This window comes from Manacus vitellinus, unplaced genomic scaffold (genome assembly GCF_001715985.3).
Source record: "Manacus vitellinus isolate BGI_N305 unplaced genomic scaffold, ASM171598v3 scaffold_5_pilon, whole genome shotgun sequence".
In the NCBI taxonomy this organism is placed as follows: Eukaryota; Metazoa; Chordata; class Aves; order Passeriformes; family Pipridae; genus Manacus; species Manacus vitellinus.
In genome coordinates, this window is record NW_021940682.1 from 17,488,606 (window position 1) to 17,506,689 (window position 18,084).

The 18,084-nt window shown below is 41.0% G+C and overlaps 1 protein-coding gene across 1 annotated transcript in view; it reads left to right on the forward strand.

The window, feature by feature from the left end:
* The window catches only part of EP300 (E1A binding protein p300), a 58,875-nt gene extending 41,141 nt beyond the window's left edge, over positions 1-17,734 (forward strand). The window contains exons 20-31 of the mRNA XM_018080532.3: positions 898-978; positions 2,130-2,186; positions 3,534-3,611; positions 4,657-4,724; positions 6,053-6,203; positions 6,759-6,905; positions 7,327-7,440; positions 9,164-9,329; positions 9,972-10,136; positions 12,188-12,349; positions 12,764-13,045; positions 14,315-17,734. Coding sequence (XP_017936021.2) covers positions 898-978; positions 2,130-2,186; positions 3,534-3,611; positions 4,657-4,724; positions 6,053-6,203; positions 6,759-6,905; positions 7,327-7,440; positions 9,164-9,329; positions 9,972-10,136; positions 12,188-12,349; positions 12,764-13,045; positions 14,315-16,546 — 3,703 coding nt within the window. The 3' untranslated portion in view covers positions 16,547-17,734. The remainder of the gene's footprint in view (positions 1-897; positions 979-2,129; positions 2,187-3,533; positions 3,612-4,656; positions 4,725-6,052; positions 6,204-6,758; positions 6,906-7,326; positions 7,441-9,163; positions 9,330-9,971; positions 10,137-12,187; positions 12,350-12,763; positions 13,046-14,314) is intronic.
* The last annotated feature ends 350 nt before the right edge of the window (positions 17,735-18,084 follow it).

Consider the following 18,084-nt stretch of genomic DNA (forward strand, 5'->3'; position numbering starts at 1 on the left):
TTAATCTCTATTCAAGTACAAATGAAATAGTTCTCTCTAATGCTTGCTGTAGTGATGGCTAGACTGTTCTAGCAAACTGGGCTATGGCTGAATCATATCCACGTAGAGCATTATGTGTGTAGTTAATGTTAACATAGAGTTTAGCAGTTCTATTAATTGGTCTGTAAGAATTCTGAGGACAGACTTTATTGTTCTTGAAGTTTCTGATGTTTAGCTTTCCCTTTCAACTGGGAGAGAATCATGTGACCTTTCAGCATTTATACATTTAAGATGGAAGACTGTCCCTCTTCCATTGATCTCCTGCAGATCCTCCTGCCAACAGAACTGCTGTGCTGATGTACAAGTCAGAGTAGCAGTTCCTCCTTCCTTCTGCTCTTTCCCCCTGTCTCATTTTAATTCTTTGCTGTACGTGGCATGGATTATTAAAATGAAGAGGGTATGGGTATGCTAAAATGGAATACTCTTGTTTAATTTGTTTTAATTGTTTGCTGCTTGTGAACCCATTTGAGATTTAATGCTAATCTGTGCTTTGCCTTGGCTTTCTGCTTTGTGTTGTCTTGTCCTGCTTCTATGTTTTTGTTTTTGTCCTGCAAACCCCCATTTCTTTGTTTGTGTGTGTGTGTTATTTTTTTAATTTCTCCTTCATGCTTGTCATTGTCTGCACTTGGCTTGATTGCGCAAAAAACCAAAAAAAAAATCCAAACCAAAAAACCAAACCAACCAAACTCAATGTGGGGCCCATAAATCTGCATCATTGAATATCCTTGTCGCCGTTGATGACCTGCTCTCTGCTCCTGTCCCTTCCTTGGCCTGCTGTGATTGGTGGCTCCGTTGCTTGACTTGGGCTGTGTTGTGTGGACGGAGCAGTTCACCCAAATATGGCCTTCTTGCTGACAGGTATCATTTCTGTGAGAAGTGCTTCAACGAAATCCAAGGGGAGAGCGTTTCTCTGGGAGATGACCCATCACAACCTCAAACGTGAGTTATTTGTGTTTGCTTGGGCTGTGCATTCATAAGCTGTGTCATGGCCTACAGGGCTTTCTCAAAGGGAAGGAGTTTAGCTTTAGGTTTTTAGGCTACTAGAAGGAGGACAATATATTCTTCCTAAAAGCCTCGGCTCGTGCTTGTCTTTAAAATCTGGACTGACCAAACTAGTGAAAAATAAGCACTTAGTGCTTAAAATTGCAACTCTGCCAATAGAGAGGAAAGAAGAAAATGGCTTTTTCCCTGAGAAAAAGTGAAAGTATTGTGCTGCAGAAAAATAACCGTGCCTGCAGGCGAGTAGGTGACAGACATAGCTTGAAATGTCAAACGTACCATTTTCTTTATACACTGGCTATGCTATTAAACTTGTATTCAACATCAGGTTGTTTTTCATCCAAATCAGAAGCAGGCAACCTACTTCTGCCCCACAGATCTTTCACTGTTGCAGTACCATCTGCTTATGAGAAATGTTGTGCAGTTGTTGAGAACACAGTAAAAGTCTGTGCATAGATTTAGTTTCCTTTTACCATGTTGGTGGCAAACTGTTGGGAGAGTCTTTGATTTTGCTGTACACTCTTCACACCTACCCCCCAGAAAAAGCTTGAAACAAAATTTTGGGAAAATGCTGTAGGGAAGTTAAAGATAGTGTATATAGTAATGGCTGGGCTGGGGTTGCAGGGTTTGGAAGCTGAAATACATCCTTTGAAGTTAATGTTGGAGGAGAGCTAGGGGAATCTGAAATAAGATAACTTACCTCAGTAATTAAAGATAATTGGAATTCTCTGCCTGCAGAGTATGAGAGTGTATCAAGTAGTCTTTTTCACTATTAAATACTGATCAGACCCATCCAAAACTTGAGTGTCATCAAGCTTTAACATTCATCCTGTAGCAAAACTGAATAAGGGAGCAATATTTTTCTATACAAGCCATTGTCCCATAGAAAATGTTTTCCACAGAGAGCGTTGAGTATCATATACTCTAGTTGTCTGTCACTGTGTAAAATACAACTCCTTTCCTTGTAGTGCCAGTGAGTGTTTAAAAAAATCTCCTTGCAAGTTTTGTCTTGGTTTGTGGATAGGTGTGGTATGGCATGAATGTTTGTTGTCTTGCGTTAAAACTGAGTTTTATTGCCTGTTTCTCCATAGCACGATAAACAAAGAACAGTTTTCAAAAAGGAAAAATGATACACTGGATCCTGAACTGTAAGTATTGCTGTTGCACTTTGAATGATGCTTATTTCATTATAATTATTTTGTAAGAGATATGTTATTCATTCGCAGTCAGCTTTGTCTTTCAATGTTTTCCAATTTCATGTATCTCTGTTAGCTGGCAGGGGCTGCTCAGTAAGCAGCATTGTGTGCTGAGAACCCAAACCACAGCACAGCTGTACTTTGGAAATCCATAGCACTGGATGTATGTGCTGAAATTACGCCATTTTGTTGTCTTGCATGTAGATTCGACAGAAGGATGAATGCAGATAGCTCTGCTTTGAAACCTTGTGGTAAATGCTGAAGTCTCAGAACTGATTTGAGTCATTGGCAGTAGCTGTTGGTGCTGTTTTTTTCTAGCAGTTGTATGTTACAGGCCTGTACTAGAAGGAAAAGTTGTTAAGTTTTGAATCAGCCAGCTCTCGTCTGTACTGTTCTGGAATCAGAACTGTAGTCATTCAGTAATGTTAAGATGATGGTGACTCAGCAGCTTTTCTTTATATTCCTGAGAGAGTTTTTTGAAGCTACTTTATGTGGTCCCTCCATTATACACCTATGTGACTACTCTGTGAACATTATCTTCATTCTCAAATGAATCAGCATAAAGGATATTTATTATTCCCACACCATCCTTCTAAGGGCATAAGAGTCAGCCAATTCTTCTGTTTTACAAAGACCGTGGGAAGGAGAAAATAGTAACTTGATTCATAACTTTTCTTTCCCTTTGTTAAAGTGAAGATAGAGTCTAACACTAGAATATAAACCTAATTTACAGTATGATACTACATGCTCTATGCAGATTACAACTATTCAATCAAAGTCTCAAACTCATAGACAGGCATGTTCAAAAGGAGTCAGATTGTCCCGATACCTGAATTAACCTTAGGTATTTTGGGGAATTATATTCACCAACATCTGGGAAGTAGACCATATCACTTACCTCAGTTGTCCTTAAATCTCTGCTAGTCTTCTGAAAGTGACTTGGATATTGCTTCTGTTTTCTTCCTTCCCACCTTTCTGCAGTATATCTGCAATGTACCCCAGGGTTTGCAGTTTACAGATTTTATCCTTAGAAGGTCTTCACTTTTAGAGAAATGAGTGGATGGCAGTAAGACAAGCCAATGGTAATAATAATGTGTCCTTGCATAGTCTGCCTGATTTGAGCTGACAGGTTCTTAATTCATTCTGGAGGCTGTTCTCAGCATAGATGTACCTTCTATGTTGTATAGGCTCTAAAGCCTAAATGCTAGAAGTCCTCTAATTAAATATTACAAAATATACAAGCAAGTCATTATACTACTAACCTTTGCTCCCCTTTGTGCTTTTTTTTGCCTTCTGCAGATTTGTTGAATGTATAGAGTGTGGAAGAAAAATGCACCAGATCTGCGTTCTTCATAATGAGATAATCTGGCCTTCTGGGTGAGAAATTTCTCCTTATTAAGTAGAGAACATATTTAGTATTTACTATAGCTAGTGCATAAACTTACTTATATAGGTTATGTTTAAAAGATTGTCTGATGGAAGAAGTTGCATTCCCTGAAAATTTTACACAATCTATAGGATAACATCAAATTTAGACATCATATCTGACTGTGTTGTGTGTTAAGTTGGTTTTAATCTTTAATGTTTCTAACATTTCTTTGTGTGGAAGAGGGCGTTTCAGCCTTTTATGTTTAAAGACGCTAGCCCTTCATGAAAAGATGTTTTTAGTTCTGGTAACAGTTTGAGTGATCAGTTTTCTGTACAAACTATACTGCTTTGTCATTTTCAAAAAAATTTTGTAACAACTGAAGAATTTAACAGGTGAATTAACATTTTTGACCTCGGTGATCATATTTAATTTAAAAAACAATATAGTCTTGTTTAGATGCTTCATGGTTCTTGATCAACATACTGGGTTTTCTTCTGATTGATTTAAAAACTTTTCATAAAAAATTTTAAATTATATGTAGGTAAAGTTCTAGAAGAGCTTAAATATGTCATTTCTTGACAAGAAATCTATGAGAAAGCATTCTGTTGTCCCATCCACATTGCTGTGGAAGAGCGTGGACACTCTGTAACTGAGGAATAATCAGAATCATTTCAGTCTATGGTGTATTTGGGCATTTAAAAAAAATCAACCTTTTGCTTAGTGTTGTGGTATCTCATCTTCATCATAGGCAGCAGTTTGAGCTGCTATTGTTAGACCTGCCGGTGGAGACTGTTTCCTGGGCTTGCAGGTGGTGACATGGGTGACTGACAGGAGATGCAGTCCCTGGAGCTTAGATCCTCCTCTCCAGCTCTGAAACAGTTGAGCTGTTTCTGCTGGCACTGTTCTTCATGCTGTCTTTTATTTAAAATTTCAGTTAGTGTATTTTCCAGATCAGATAAGTTCTGGTGAAGGATTTTGCTTCTATGGTAAGGTGCTAGAGGACTTGATGATCTGACTTGGGGTGACTTCACTGTCTCCTGTTTTTTGCTTCAGCTTCGTCTGTGATGGATGCCTAAAGAAAACAGGAAGAACCAGGAAAGAGAACAAATTCTCTGCTAAAAGTAAGATTCTGACACTTGCACCAACAAATTTAAGTAATATGTTAATGGGGAAGAGGTGACTTCTATGCTTGTTTTGCATTTATTTCAGTTTTTTGGAGTTATAGGATACTTTTGGTCAATTTTGACCATCAGATCTGTGATGTTCAGAATGATACTCTGTCATAGAAAAGATTAATACACTGTTTTAGAGCACTTCTACTGCAAGATACACATTTTTTTATCTCAGTTACAGTATTGATAGTGTTGTGAAATAGTTGCTGTATGACTGCAGTCTAACTTAAGTTTATGATAACGTGTTTAAGTCACTGTGACTACCACTGCTCTTAAGAGCTTTGATGGAGATCAAGATTGCATCACCTGGTGACAAAACTCTCTATAGACATTTCCTCTTGATCAAGGCAACTGGTTTGATGGCTGTGTAGGAGGAAATGTGTGCAGTCATTGTCCATTTGTTCTGTAGACAAAATAAGTCTTTCAGAAACTTCTTAGGTTTGTGTACTTCTTATAAATAGTGAGGATTTATGTTTCTCCTGAAATAAAAAAAATCCCTAGCCAACCAATAGCATCAAAATTCAACAGACCATTCAGTGAATGGTTTTAACATCTGAGTCTTTTCAAAATCTCCAAAATCAAACTCCCTAGATTCAGGAGGAATACAAGGGTTCTTTTACCATTTCTATCAGTTTTGGTGTCTAGCAACCTGAAAGTATTGCATACTTAATGTAGTAGAGTGATCTACTTTTTAACAAAAGATGTCAAATGGGGAAAATGAAAAGCTGATTGGCAGATGTGTAACTCTGCCAGAAGTAATGGCTAGTCATGAGGCAGGCCCTGTTACACCAGAAGTCTTATGTTCCCTTTCAGCTTTAGGTTTTTGTTAACTGATTTTGTGCTTCTTTAGTTTTCCTTCCATTGTTGAAATATATTCTTTTGGTAATTGGAGAGACTAACTTGGCTAGTATGGCTTTATAGACAGAATATACTTGCAAATGCAGTGTCTACCTTTGAAGATATGTCTGAGAGCAGTGTTTTGTAATCCAGTTTAAGTAACTAATAACTTCTATTCAGGAGGAACCTTAATTGTGATTGACTTTTAAGACGGATAGAAATTGGTTTGTAATACAGATTCTTCATTCATTTAAATAATGTATAAGCCATAAATGTGCCTGCAGGGGAAAAGCAGCTCACCCCATCTAGAAGTGTTAGGGTTTAAAGGTAAAGCTTTAATTTACATTAAGATACTGCACGTGTTAACAGTCACTCTTTGTTTAACATCTGAGTAGAGAATTCACATATGAACAGTTCAGAGCTGTATTTTTCTCCTGCAGGGTTACCAGCTACAAGACTTGGTACCTTCCTGGAGAACAGAGTCAATGATTTCCTAAGACGACAGAATCACCCTGAGGCAGGAGAGGTTACAGTTAGAGTGGTACACGCATCTGACAAAACTGTTGAAGTAAAACCAGGAATGAAAGCAAGGTATGTTCTTTCCATTTCTAATTTTGCTTTCTTTTGGGGGATGTGGAAGTTATTTGTACTTACATGATACTCTTTTGATTAAATAAAATTGTTTAGGTTGGAAAATACCTCTAAGATCGAGTCTGACTGTTACCCTAGCACTGCCAAGGCCACTGCTAAACCATGTCCCTAAGTGCCACATCTACATGTCTTCTAAATATCTCCAGGGATGGTGACTCAACCACGTCTCTGGGCAGCCTGTTCCAATGCTTGATAGCCCATTTTGTGAAGAAATTTTTTCTAAAATCCAATTAAAAAAGACTCTTGTATTCAAAACGTCATCACCAGCCAGTTCTTGACAAACAGATGTTCCAGCAGCATATTAATTTGTTATGATGTGGGTCATCTTTTTCATGGTAAAAAGTGGATGCCCTGTATTTGAGTAGTCTGTAAGTGTTTAACTTTAAATTTGCACTAAAATTAGTAGCGTGGTCCTCATCTGTTGCCTTCACTAGTAACATGCGTTCTCTAACACGCGAACATACGTGGTATTCCTCTTTCCCCTCTAAACTGCAGGTTTGTGGACAGTGGAGAGATGGCTGAGTCTTTCCCTTACCGAACAAAAGCTCTTTTTGCCTTTGAGGAGATTGATGGTGTAGACTTGTGCTTCTTTGGGATGCATGTGCAGGAGTATGGCTCAGACTGCCCTCCACCCAATCAAAGGTGAGGAACTGCATGAAGGTCGATTTAATTTGGTACTCTCTCAGTTGGGTGAACTTTGTGAAGTTCTGTATAGAGCTTCCTGTGGCTCCTGTGAGACTCTTAGTGTTGTTAAGTTCTAGAAACAAAGTAGCTTCTGCAGGGAGTAGGTGAGAGTTGCTTCTTACTGGGAATGCTGGCTGGCAGTGTCACCCTAAGGATCATTTATCGATATTCTCAAGGAAGGGATTGTATAATTTTAGGGAGATGAGGCTAGCGTATCAAAAGGAGGCCAAGTTTCTAGAGGTAAATTAGGATCAGAGACTTTGGAGACTGCTGTTGTAATGGATGCTTCAGATGTATAAAATAACATGAATAAACTTGTAGAACCACTTTGAAATCTCTCTTCCTCCTCACACCTTCGGTTTGTTTTTTCTTGTTTTAGGCGAGTGTATATATCTTACCTTGACAGTGTTCATTTCTTCCGCCCTAAATGCTTGAGGACTGCTGTCTATCATGAAATACTAATTGGATATCTAGAATATGTTAAGAAACTAGGGTAAGTATGTTTTTAACGTTTTCTTCTGTACAGCATTTGTGATAGGCAGTTTTTAGTGCAAATTAAATTACTACATTGTATAGTTCAGAATATGGTGCCTAGGTATCATATCATAGCAACAACTGTACATAGTTGAAAAAGGGAAGAGACAAAAAGGGGTTGCAGGCTTTTCAGGAAAGGCTTGTGCTTCAGATATTTTTAGGTTTCCAAACTCACATAAACTTTCTTAAATCTAAGTAGAAAAAGTGGGCTATTATCTAGTCCATAAAATTTTGCTGCCCATGTTGTTTGTAGTGTAGTCCTTGTGTAATGCTACTGCTTTAATTAGGTCATTCCTTTGGGCTGGCAAGTAAGTTCTTACCCATGTTTATAAGGAGAAAGTTAAGTGTATTCTGTCTGTACTGATTAACTCTGTGATAGTTGTATAAGGTCCCTAAGGAATCTCTTGCAGAAGGAGTAGTTGAAATTCTAAGAAACTGAAGAGTTAGGAGAGAAAGAGAATATACTTGGGACAGCACAAAAGAACAAAAAACAACTGAAGTAACGAGAAAGGTGGAAATCAAATGACTGTGATTACTGAAGTAGAAAGGGCACTGAAGTAAACATCAACCTATTGTCAAAGGTATCTGGTGTAACTTGGCAGAAAGTTATTTGTGAAGAAATTGTTAGGGACTGTGTTTAAAGCGGGTCCTTGAGAAAAGTTAGGGGAGTTGAAATGGAGGTGAGTGGTACTGTCTTCAGTGAGAATTCTTTAGTGCTTCAAAAGCATACATTAGGATCTTTCTGCTTCTTTTGTTATGTATTTTCTAACCTGCTAGTCTGTACAACTGCTGTACAGAGCTCAGGCCTCAAGTTTTACTTAATGTTGTTTTCTGTGCTAATGGGTAACATCAGGATCTCATTTTGGGAAAACAATATTGGTCACGCAGTATCATCTCTCCGTTCTCAGGCAGAAGGAATGACAACTGGCTGCAGTTCCCAGGGTTTGGGTAGGGTTCTGCAGAGCTGTTTCTCAACATGGCAAGGATGGTTATTTTTCTCTAACTTGAGAGCTGATTATTCCTCCTACTGGAGTTCTTTTCTAAAATAGAGAAGAACTGAAGATGAAGAAGTGATCTTTGGAGTTATATTCTCTGCAGCTGCTACTATTTGGCTGACATCTATCTTGATAGTATTCTAGACTGTGCACCCAATAGCATGGGTTGACAGGGACTGTTTATTCCCAGATAAAAGGGTGAAACTAATTGGTAAAACTGATTCTCAAAGTTAAAAACCAGAGGATTTCCAATAGAAAAGTGGAAATTCTGTGTTTAAGTAAATCTGTTCTTAAAATGTTGCTACATAATGAATTACTGCAGTGTCTCAAGCTTTTATAGTGAAATACCTCATCTCTGTCTTTCTCCCATTAGTTAATTGGGAGATGGCAATTGCAGGTCCAGATCAGGCTTCAGTTTTTATCTAGGCTGGAAAATGAACACACCTTAGATATAGACTACTATATATATAGCTCTGAATTTAAAAAAATGTGTGAAAAGACGAAAAGATTACTGCCTAAACACTGGAATTAAAACGAACCAAGACTGGAATTAGAATACAGAGCCCTGTAATTATTGTCCATCTGGGAACTGCGGCCAACTAGGTGGTGATGCCACCTGGCGGCAGAGAGGAGAGCGCGCGAGTGTCGTCAGAGCCCACATGTCCCGGTTTTGTCTAACCATGCCAGGTATACTACTGGACACATCTGGGCATGCCCACCCAGCGAAGGAGATGACTACATCTTCCACTGCCATCCTCCTGACCAAAAGATACCCAAACCCAAACGACTGCAAGAGTGGTACAAAAAGATGCTGGACAAGTCTGTGTCGGAGCGCATTGTCCACGATTACAAGGTGTGTTAAGTGTATGCTGGGGGACGTTGACCGATCTTGTCTTGCCTTTCTTCCTTGCCTTATTGTGCCTGATTCTTGGCATTTACTACATTAGTTTTAAGTGAATTGAGCACTAAAAGTTTGGAGTTAAAACATATCCTCTTCAAAGCATTTAGCTTCTGAAATTGTTCTAGCAAGACTTTTGAAATGATTCCTTAGAACAAACTAAATTCTTGAGGAATACTGTAAAAGAGAGCAAAAGAAAATACATGAGATCTTAAATCTTCTTGTGTTAGATAAAAATGGAGGGTTAGGATGCTCATGCAGTTAGAAGTATGTAAAATCTTTGGAATTATCAGTACTTCAGCTATTGTCGAGATTATAGTGATTATATTGTCCCATTTGGTAAGTATGCATATTGAAATCTAGCACATGGTAATGATTTTTTTCCTTCCAAATGGGAATATTTGAAATGTATTTGACAAACTATAACTGATGCAGTGTTAAATCTGCACTTAGAATGTGCTCTCATGAAATGTATTGAAATATTAAGCTCTCCTCTGTTTGGTCTGCTGATGCCATTTTTGTCATTTATTGGGAACTTTGCCTATGGTTATGTGACTTGTAATAGTGGTAACCAATAGTGGGTTTGCTCTCTTTTAGGATATATTTAAGCAGGCAACAGAAGATCGTCTAACAAGTGCAAAGGAGTTACCTTACTTCGAAGGGGACTTCTGGCCTAATGTTCTAGAGGAGAGCATTAAGGAACTAGAGCAAGAGGAAGAAGAGCGGAAGAGAGAAGAAAACACTAGTAATGAAAGCACGGATGTAAGAATGCTTCTGCTATTTCATGATCTAATGTAAAGTTGTGATTATATGTGGCTAATTATAAAAAAAGGAGGGGGCCAAGGCACTTTGGTTAACTGGCCTTTTCACCTTTCACTGTAAGATAAATTTCAAATTTACAGTTTATAAATTAGAGCTGTTAAAATACCACTAAACTACATTTCGATGAGCAGCAGCTGTTCATATGGCTATAAACCTATCTAATTACCAAAGGCAATAAGGTTGAAACAGATGCTAGTTGAATATTTTTCTGCTGAAATCCAATTGTTATCCATGTTCATGTTGCCACTTCAGCCTGACTTGGAAGTGTTTTTCCTTAAGCTTTAGCTTTTGAATAGTGGCTAACTCTTTTCTTCTAACTTACATGTTCTAACACCAATCTTAGCAGATGGTCTGAGAAGGTAGCGGAGTGCTGTCAGTTAGTACTTGACTCTCAATAGGTTTGTTTACTAGCTTTGAGGTATTGAGGATCTGAAGCACAAATTACTGCTAAACTGTTGTTGGGTTACTTTAAACTAGAGAAACTTCTTGCTGGTGTCTCGTGTAGGGGTTTTTTTGAGAATGTGCAACTGTGTTTTCACATTCCACAAAAATAAGGCATGCCTCTTAATTCAGCAATAAATTTGAAAGTGAACAGATGCAGATTTTATGCATCTGCCTATCCTTGGATCTTCTAAGCTTTTATGGAAGAGGTGGTGAATCTAGGATAAGGTTAGTACTTTTGCTCACACAGTAGTACCTGTTAGTTAATTCTGTTTAAATGCTGCTGCTTCGTCACCTTATCAGATACTAGATTTTTGTTGGGGTTTAGAATTTTTTTTGCTAAAAGACCTCTGGATCAAAAAAGTTAGGTTTAACATTACAATTAGAAATTGTACTTCTCCCGTGCTGCTCTTTGCAATGCCTTCTTTCAAGGACTTAGTTCAATCTAAGTGCAAGAGTAACATGGGAATTAGGCAACTGGATATCAAATTTGCATTAATTAACATCTTTCTTAGCAAGGTATTGTTTGTTTTCCACGTGGTATAGCTGCAAGTTCCCATCTCTCTAATACACGAGAAACCTCTCGCGAGGAATTGCTCAGCACTCTGTGTGAGATTGGTCAACATTTAGTTGAGCCTTCACAGCAGTTTGGCCCCAAAATCCTGAGGTGGAGCAAGCTTGCAGAACATTACTATTTAACCTTTATTATTAAAAATATTTTTAACTCTTCATTGACCCTATGTTTTACCTCTTGAAAATGAGGCAATAATAAATTGTACTGTCAAATGAAGTGATAATCATTCATGGTCACTGGAAATTTCCATTCTGGCAGTTATTTTAAGCGTAGGAAAAATGCTTATTTGGATAAGAATTGCTTTGATCCTTGGTCATCATATGCTGTCATGTTTTGGGGGGCCCTTTCACCAGCCCAGTGAGGAATAAATGCTCATTGCTAACTGAATATAGTTAAAATTAAGCTGACCTGTTTTGTTGACTGTTGCAAGATGTGACAGGAGGAAGGTGAATGCTAGAAATAGCACTGCTAATGTCTTTTGGACTCAGAACAACAGCTTCATATCAAAACAGTTTAGTGCAGTCTATTAAAAATAAATCTCTTGGAAAGCTGTAGGAAACTAAATTTAGGTGGTTTAAGTCTTTCTTACTTCTGGTTAGTGTGGTATCAGTTGTACTTTTCATTTATTTTTATTTTTGAATTGCACTGAGAATTCATCTGCTGAACCCCTTTGTGATTGTCCAAGAGTTTCTTCAGTGTGCAGCTGTATCAGACAAACAAGTTTTATTAAATAATGTTTCCCTTGCACCTCTTGAGCATTTATGCTTTCAGTATTTTTAGATGTGTGTCTTGCTGATCTTGATATCTTTTGGAGTGATTCTAATGGAATTAATTTAATGTTTCTGGGGACCCTGATAAGTGTCTTCAGAGTAAATTATTGTGAAGTGTTTTGTCCTGCAGTTACAGAATATTTGAAAGTAATAAAAAGCTAAATGTTACTTGGATACCTGACATGAAATGTCTTTAAAATTACTAGGTGAGCAAGGGAGACAGTAAAAATGCCAAAAAGAAGAACAATAAGAAGACAAGTAAGAACAAGAGCAGCTTGAGTCGTGGCAATAAGAAAAAGCCTGGCATGCCCAACGTGTCCAATGACCTCTCCCAAAAGCTGTACGCCACTATGGAGAAGCACAAGGAGGTAAGAGTTGATTGAATGAGAAATATGTATTTTACTTCAGTAAAGAGGTGTACAAAGCTTTGATACTTCAAACAATCATGCCCTGTAAATTATGCAGGTTTGGCTGGAGAGTTGAGAGGCACACCAGACAGATAAGTGACAGTAAGTCTGGGTGCTCTTTGCTGCGAGGGCAGTGGGGATAAATGCAATTGCGCTCGGGCAGAACTTCCGAACAGTCTAGATTGTCACAACAGTTTTATGGTTCATTCCAGTCCCCCTTACCTAATGCTTCAGAGGAAGGTGAACCTGCAGGGCTCCCAGAGGTCTGAGATTTCCAGGTCCTTACCAAGCACATCACCTGGTGATGTGTCATTCAAGTGTTAGTTGGTCTTGGAATTGGACTCTCTGTGTAATGAGGGGTTTTTTATTTTTTAGGTCTTCTTTGTCATCCGTCTCATTGCTGGCCCTGCAGCCAACTCCCTGCCCCCCATCATTGAACCTGACCCACTCATCCCATGTGACCTGATGGATGGGCGTGATGCTTTCCTAACCCTTGCTAGAGACAAGCACCTGGAGTTCTCCTCACTACGAAGGGCCCAGTGGTCAACCATGTGCATGCTGGTGGAACTGCATACACAAAGCCAAGACCGCTTTGTTTACACCTGCAATGAGTGCAAGCATCATGTGGAGACCAGATGGCACTGCACTGTCTGTGAGGTATGTTTGGTGAAGTCTTCCCTGCTTCTGTCCCTGTATCTTTGTGCCCAAAGTGCTTTTTACCTGAACTGATTTCTCATTGTTAACTGATGGAAAAAGATCTGTACAGTTCATCCACTGGCAGTAGAGAAAGAAAGGAGAGAAAACATTTTCCAGAACAAGCAGTTCTACTAATCTGCTGCTTGGAGTGATTCCTGTCTTCTACTTTCAGTCTGTGGAGAGCTGAAGTAGAATTGTGTTTCCTGTAGTTCATTTGAGGTGCTGCTGCTTAAGCAGTTGGGAACTGTAGCCGTTGCTTGAGCTGTAATGGTAGGATGAGCTGATTTTTCTGAAGAGCAGTGCATACTTTCTTCATGAAGAGTCAGAAGTGTTGGGCTGCACTATTTCTGTAAATAGGGCGCTCTGCTGGTTTTCTGGGTTTTGCTATGCTACAAGTCAGATCCCAGTACTTGGGCAACTCCTCCACTACTCCAGACCACTGCACTCAATCTTCAATGCTGTGCCTTCTAGGAGTTGGACTGTCATTGACTCTGGCTTGAAACTTAGTTTTTTTGCCTGCTGGAAGGGAATAGCTGTCTCAGATTTGGTTCTGAAAAGCTCTGATTAAAAGCTGATGATGCCATTTGCTCTGGTTAAAATAATATATGGTTTTATTTTCTGTTACATACCAAAAAATAAATTCTAAATTAATGACTCCTGAGAACTTGGGTCTTTTCCTTAAAGATCAATTCCTGAGCCCAAACTCATGTGCTGTCACTTTCACAGAAGGTAAATGCTGTTCCGTTCCTCTCTCAGCACACACTGTTGTTTAACTCACATCTGCAAACTAAAAATGCAGCTTTCATTCTCCTCCTTTGAAAACTGGTACCTCTTCTGCCACTCTTGCCCTCTTCTTTTGAAGCAGGAGCAGATGAGCAGCTATTTGTTCCTTGCCTCCTTCTTCTCCTTTCTTATTGGGAAAGAAAGGGGTTTTTGTGGCCCAACTGAATAATGTGTGGCTTATTATCTCAGAGCAAACTTGTTTTTCAAGGTATATGTATTTGTGTAACTTTCAGATGCCTGTACACCCACACACTTTCCCTGGCTATAATTTGGATTTATTCCTTCTCTAGTACCTCAGTGTGGCATAAAAGATTGAATTTTTCCCTAGAGCAACAATTTGCCTGGAACAGACTGGGAGTAATTTGTTAAGGCAGCATGACATCATTTATTCCTTTATTGTATGGAGTCTCAGGAACACTGATAACTCTTCCTTTGTTGTCTTTCCAGGATTATGACCTGTGCATCACCTGCTATAACACTAAAAACCATGACCACAAGATGGAGAAATTAGGCCTTGGTCTAGATGATGAGAGCAACAACCAGCAGACTGCCACCACCCAGAGCCCTGGTGATTCCCGCCGCCTGAGCATTCAGCGCTGTATCCAGTCTCTGGTCCATGCCTGCCAGTGTCGGAATGCCAACTGCTCACTGCCATCCTGTCAGAAGATGAAACGGGTCGTCCAACACACCAAAGGCTGCAAACGCAAGACCAACGGAGGGTGCCCCATCTGCAAGCAACTCATTGCTCTCTGCTGCTACCACGCAAAGCACTGCCAGGAGAACAAGTGCCCCGTGCCCTTCTGCCTCAACATCAAACACAAGCTCCGTCAGCAACAGCTTCAGCACCGCCTGCAACAGGCGCAGATGCTGCGAAGGAGGATGGCGAGTATGCAGCGCACCGGTGTGGCAGGCCAGCAGCAGGGATTGCCCTCGCCCACACCAGCCACCCCAACGACTCCAACGGGCCAGCAGCCCCCAACGCCACAAACCCCACAGCCCCAGCCTCCGCCTCAGCCTGTGTCGCAGCCTCAGCCTGCTCCTCCCAACAGCATGCCACCCTACACCATGCCAAGAACTCAGCCCCCCAGCGCTGTGTCCCAGGGCAAGGCAGGTGGCCAGGTGACGCCTCCAACTCCACCCCAGCCACCGCAACCACCAGTTCAGGGTCCTCCTCCGGCAGCAGTGGAAATGGCCATGCAGATCCAGCGGGCAGCAGAGACCCAGCGCCAGATGGCACAGGTTCAGATCTTCCAAAGGCCAATTCAGCACCAGATGCCCCAGATGCCACCTATGGGAATGAACCCTCCACAGATAGGCAGAGGTCCTAGTGGTCATATAGATCAAGGAATGGGGCCAGCGGGAATTCAGCAGCAGCCGCCATGGGTGCAGGGGGCCTTGCCCCAAGCTCAGCTGCAGCCAGGAATGCAGAGGCCATCCATGATGTCAGTAGCCCAGCCGGGTCAGCCAATGAATATGGCCCCTCAGCCAGGGATGGGTCAAGTACCTGGCACTGCTCAACCCAAACAACCACCTCTGCCCCAGGCGGCCTTACAAAACCTACTGCGGACTCTCAGGTCTCCCAGTTCACCCATGCAGCAGCAGCAGGTGCTTAACATCCTTCACTCCAACCCTCAGCTGCTGGCTGCTTTCATCAAGCAGCGGGCTGCCAAGTATGCGGGGTCCCAGAACCCGCAGGGCATGGCAGGTCAGCCTGGCATCCCACAGGGGCAGCCAGGCCTGCAGCCACAGCAGGCCATGCAAGGGCAGCAGGGAGGGGTGCACCCCAACCCAGCCATGCAGAACATGAACCCCATGCAAGCAGGAGTGCAGAGGCCCAGCATGCCCCAGCAGCAGCCACAGCAGCAGCCGCAGCAGGCCATGGCTGGGATGAATCCTCAGGCGCAGCAGATGAATATGAATCACTCGGGAATGGCTCCCCAGTTCCGAGACCTCCTGATGAGACGGCACCAGATGATGGAGCAGCAGCGCCACCAGCAGCAGCAGCAGCAGCAACAGGGAGCAGGACCAGGGCTGGGGCCAGGGATGGCCAACCACAGCCAGTTTCAGCAGCCCCAGGGCGTCGGGTATCCCCAACAGCAGCAGCAGCGAATGCAGCATCACATGCAGCAGATGCAGCAAGGAAACATGGGACAAATAAGCCAACTTCCACAGTCCATGAGTGCAGAGACAGGAGCCAGTTTGCAGCAGGCTTTCCAGCAGAGGCTACTTCAGCAGCAGATGGGGTCCCCAGCTCAGCCCAATCCGATGAGCCCCCAACAGCACATGCTCCCCAACCAGGCCCAGTCCCCGCACCTCCAGGGCCAGCAGCTCCCTTCATCGCTCACCAATCAAGTGCGTTCTCCGCAGCCTGTTCCCTCACCACGGCCCCAGTCCCAGCCCCCCCATTCCAGTCCATCCCCTCGGATGCAGCCTCAGCCTTCTCCACACCACGTCTCCCCGCAGACCAGCTCCCCACATCCAGGACTGGTAGCTGCCCAGGCTAACCCCATGGATCAAGGGCACTTTGCCAGCCCGGACCAGAGTGCAATGCTTTCCCAGCTTGCTAGCAATCCTGGCATGGCGGGCCTCCATGGTACAAGCGCCACGGAACTGGGGCTCAGCTCCGAGAACTCAGACTTGAATTCAAACCTTTCACAGAGTACACTAGACATACACTAGACACATTGTAGCATTTTGGGAGCAAAAAAAAAAAATTTAAAAAAAAGAAAATAAAAAACTTATTTTCTCAAGACTTTTTGTACTGAAGACAAATTTTTTTGAATCTTTCTTAGCTAAAACAACATTTTTCCCTGGAACACATCTGAACTCTGCAGCAGTAGTTTGTGGTTTTAAAAGCAAACCTACAACGAACCTGAGGGACAGTAGAGTACAAAGAATATATTTTTGTTATGGCTGGAATCATAACCAGTCCTTTTTCTTGGTTTTTTTTTTTCCTCGTGTGCGTTGGGGAGGTTGGGGGAGGAGGATGATCTTTTGGTTGTTCACCAAAGGATGCCCTGCTCATACCTCCAATAGGTTTTATTTTTTTTTAAATTAATGAAAATATGTAATATTGATAGTTATTATTTACTGAGGCAGATGGTAAACATTTTCCCAATTCTGGTTTTTCTTCATGTCACTGCAAAAAAACCACCACAAAAACAGAACAACAGAAAAAACACAGGAGAACCTTTTCCTAAAACCGGAGGACAAAAGGGGTTAATGTTGCTTTAAAAAAACATTACATATATAAATATATATATATAAAAATAAATACCAGTCTTTTCCTCTTTGGTTGGAAATATGTCAATTCTTTGAAAAAATGTAAAAATATTAAATAACTCAGTCCCCTCCTGAAGTCTACTTTTGTCCTCCAAGAATTTTCTATACAAGAGTCTGAGCTTAAAAAAAACTTCAAGTATTAAAGTAATTTGTACATGTAGAGAGAAGACAACATTTTTGCAAATACACAGGGGCAGCTGCCAAATGGATGTAGTATATATATTGTGGTTTCTGTTTTCTTGAAAGAATTTTTTTCGTTATTTTTACATCTAACAAAGGAAAAAAAAACATAAAAAAGAGGGTAAGAAACAATTCCAACGGGATTATTTCAACCTGAGAAAAAGTCCCTGGGGTTTCTTCTTTATGCTTGCTTTCTCTCTCCCATGCCCCTTTCCCACCCTCTTCCACTTTCTGTAAAACTTGAAAATAGAAAGCAAAAAAACCCTCAAATGTTGTAAATCATGCAATTAAAGTTGGTTACTTATAAATAAGAACTTTCGATCACTGTATAGACTGTTAAAAATTGATTTCTTATTACCTATTGTTAAATAAACTGTGTGAGACAGACAGTCTGTTTTTAATGTTTCCCTTCTCTCCCACGTGTTGCTTGTTCTTAAAATGGTGGGGGTAGCGGAATATGTGCTACTTCAAATGCTGGCTATTTAGAAGTCGGAGAGCTATTTAATGTATATGACTGTTTTAAAATGCAAATCTCTAATAAGGGATGTGGAGTAATAATTAGTCTTCTAAGCGGACTCTTTTGGTACAGCTCTGCATTCGCGTTGTTCCCGGCATGTATCTTACCAAAGAAACGAGGTCTGACCTCGACAGTTGTGCCAGGCAGCTGTACCCCACCCTGCTCACACAGCTTGGGAGCAGCTGATCTTCAAAGGACCTATTTTGCAGTTTGAAATGAGAACTATTGTTTGGATATG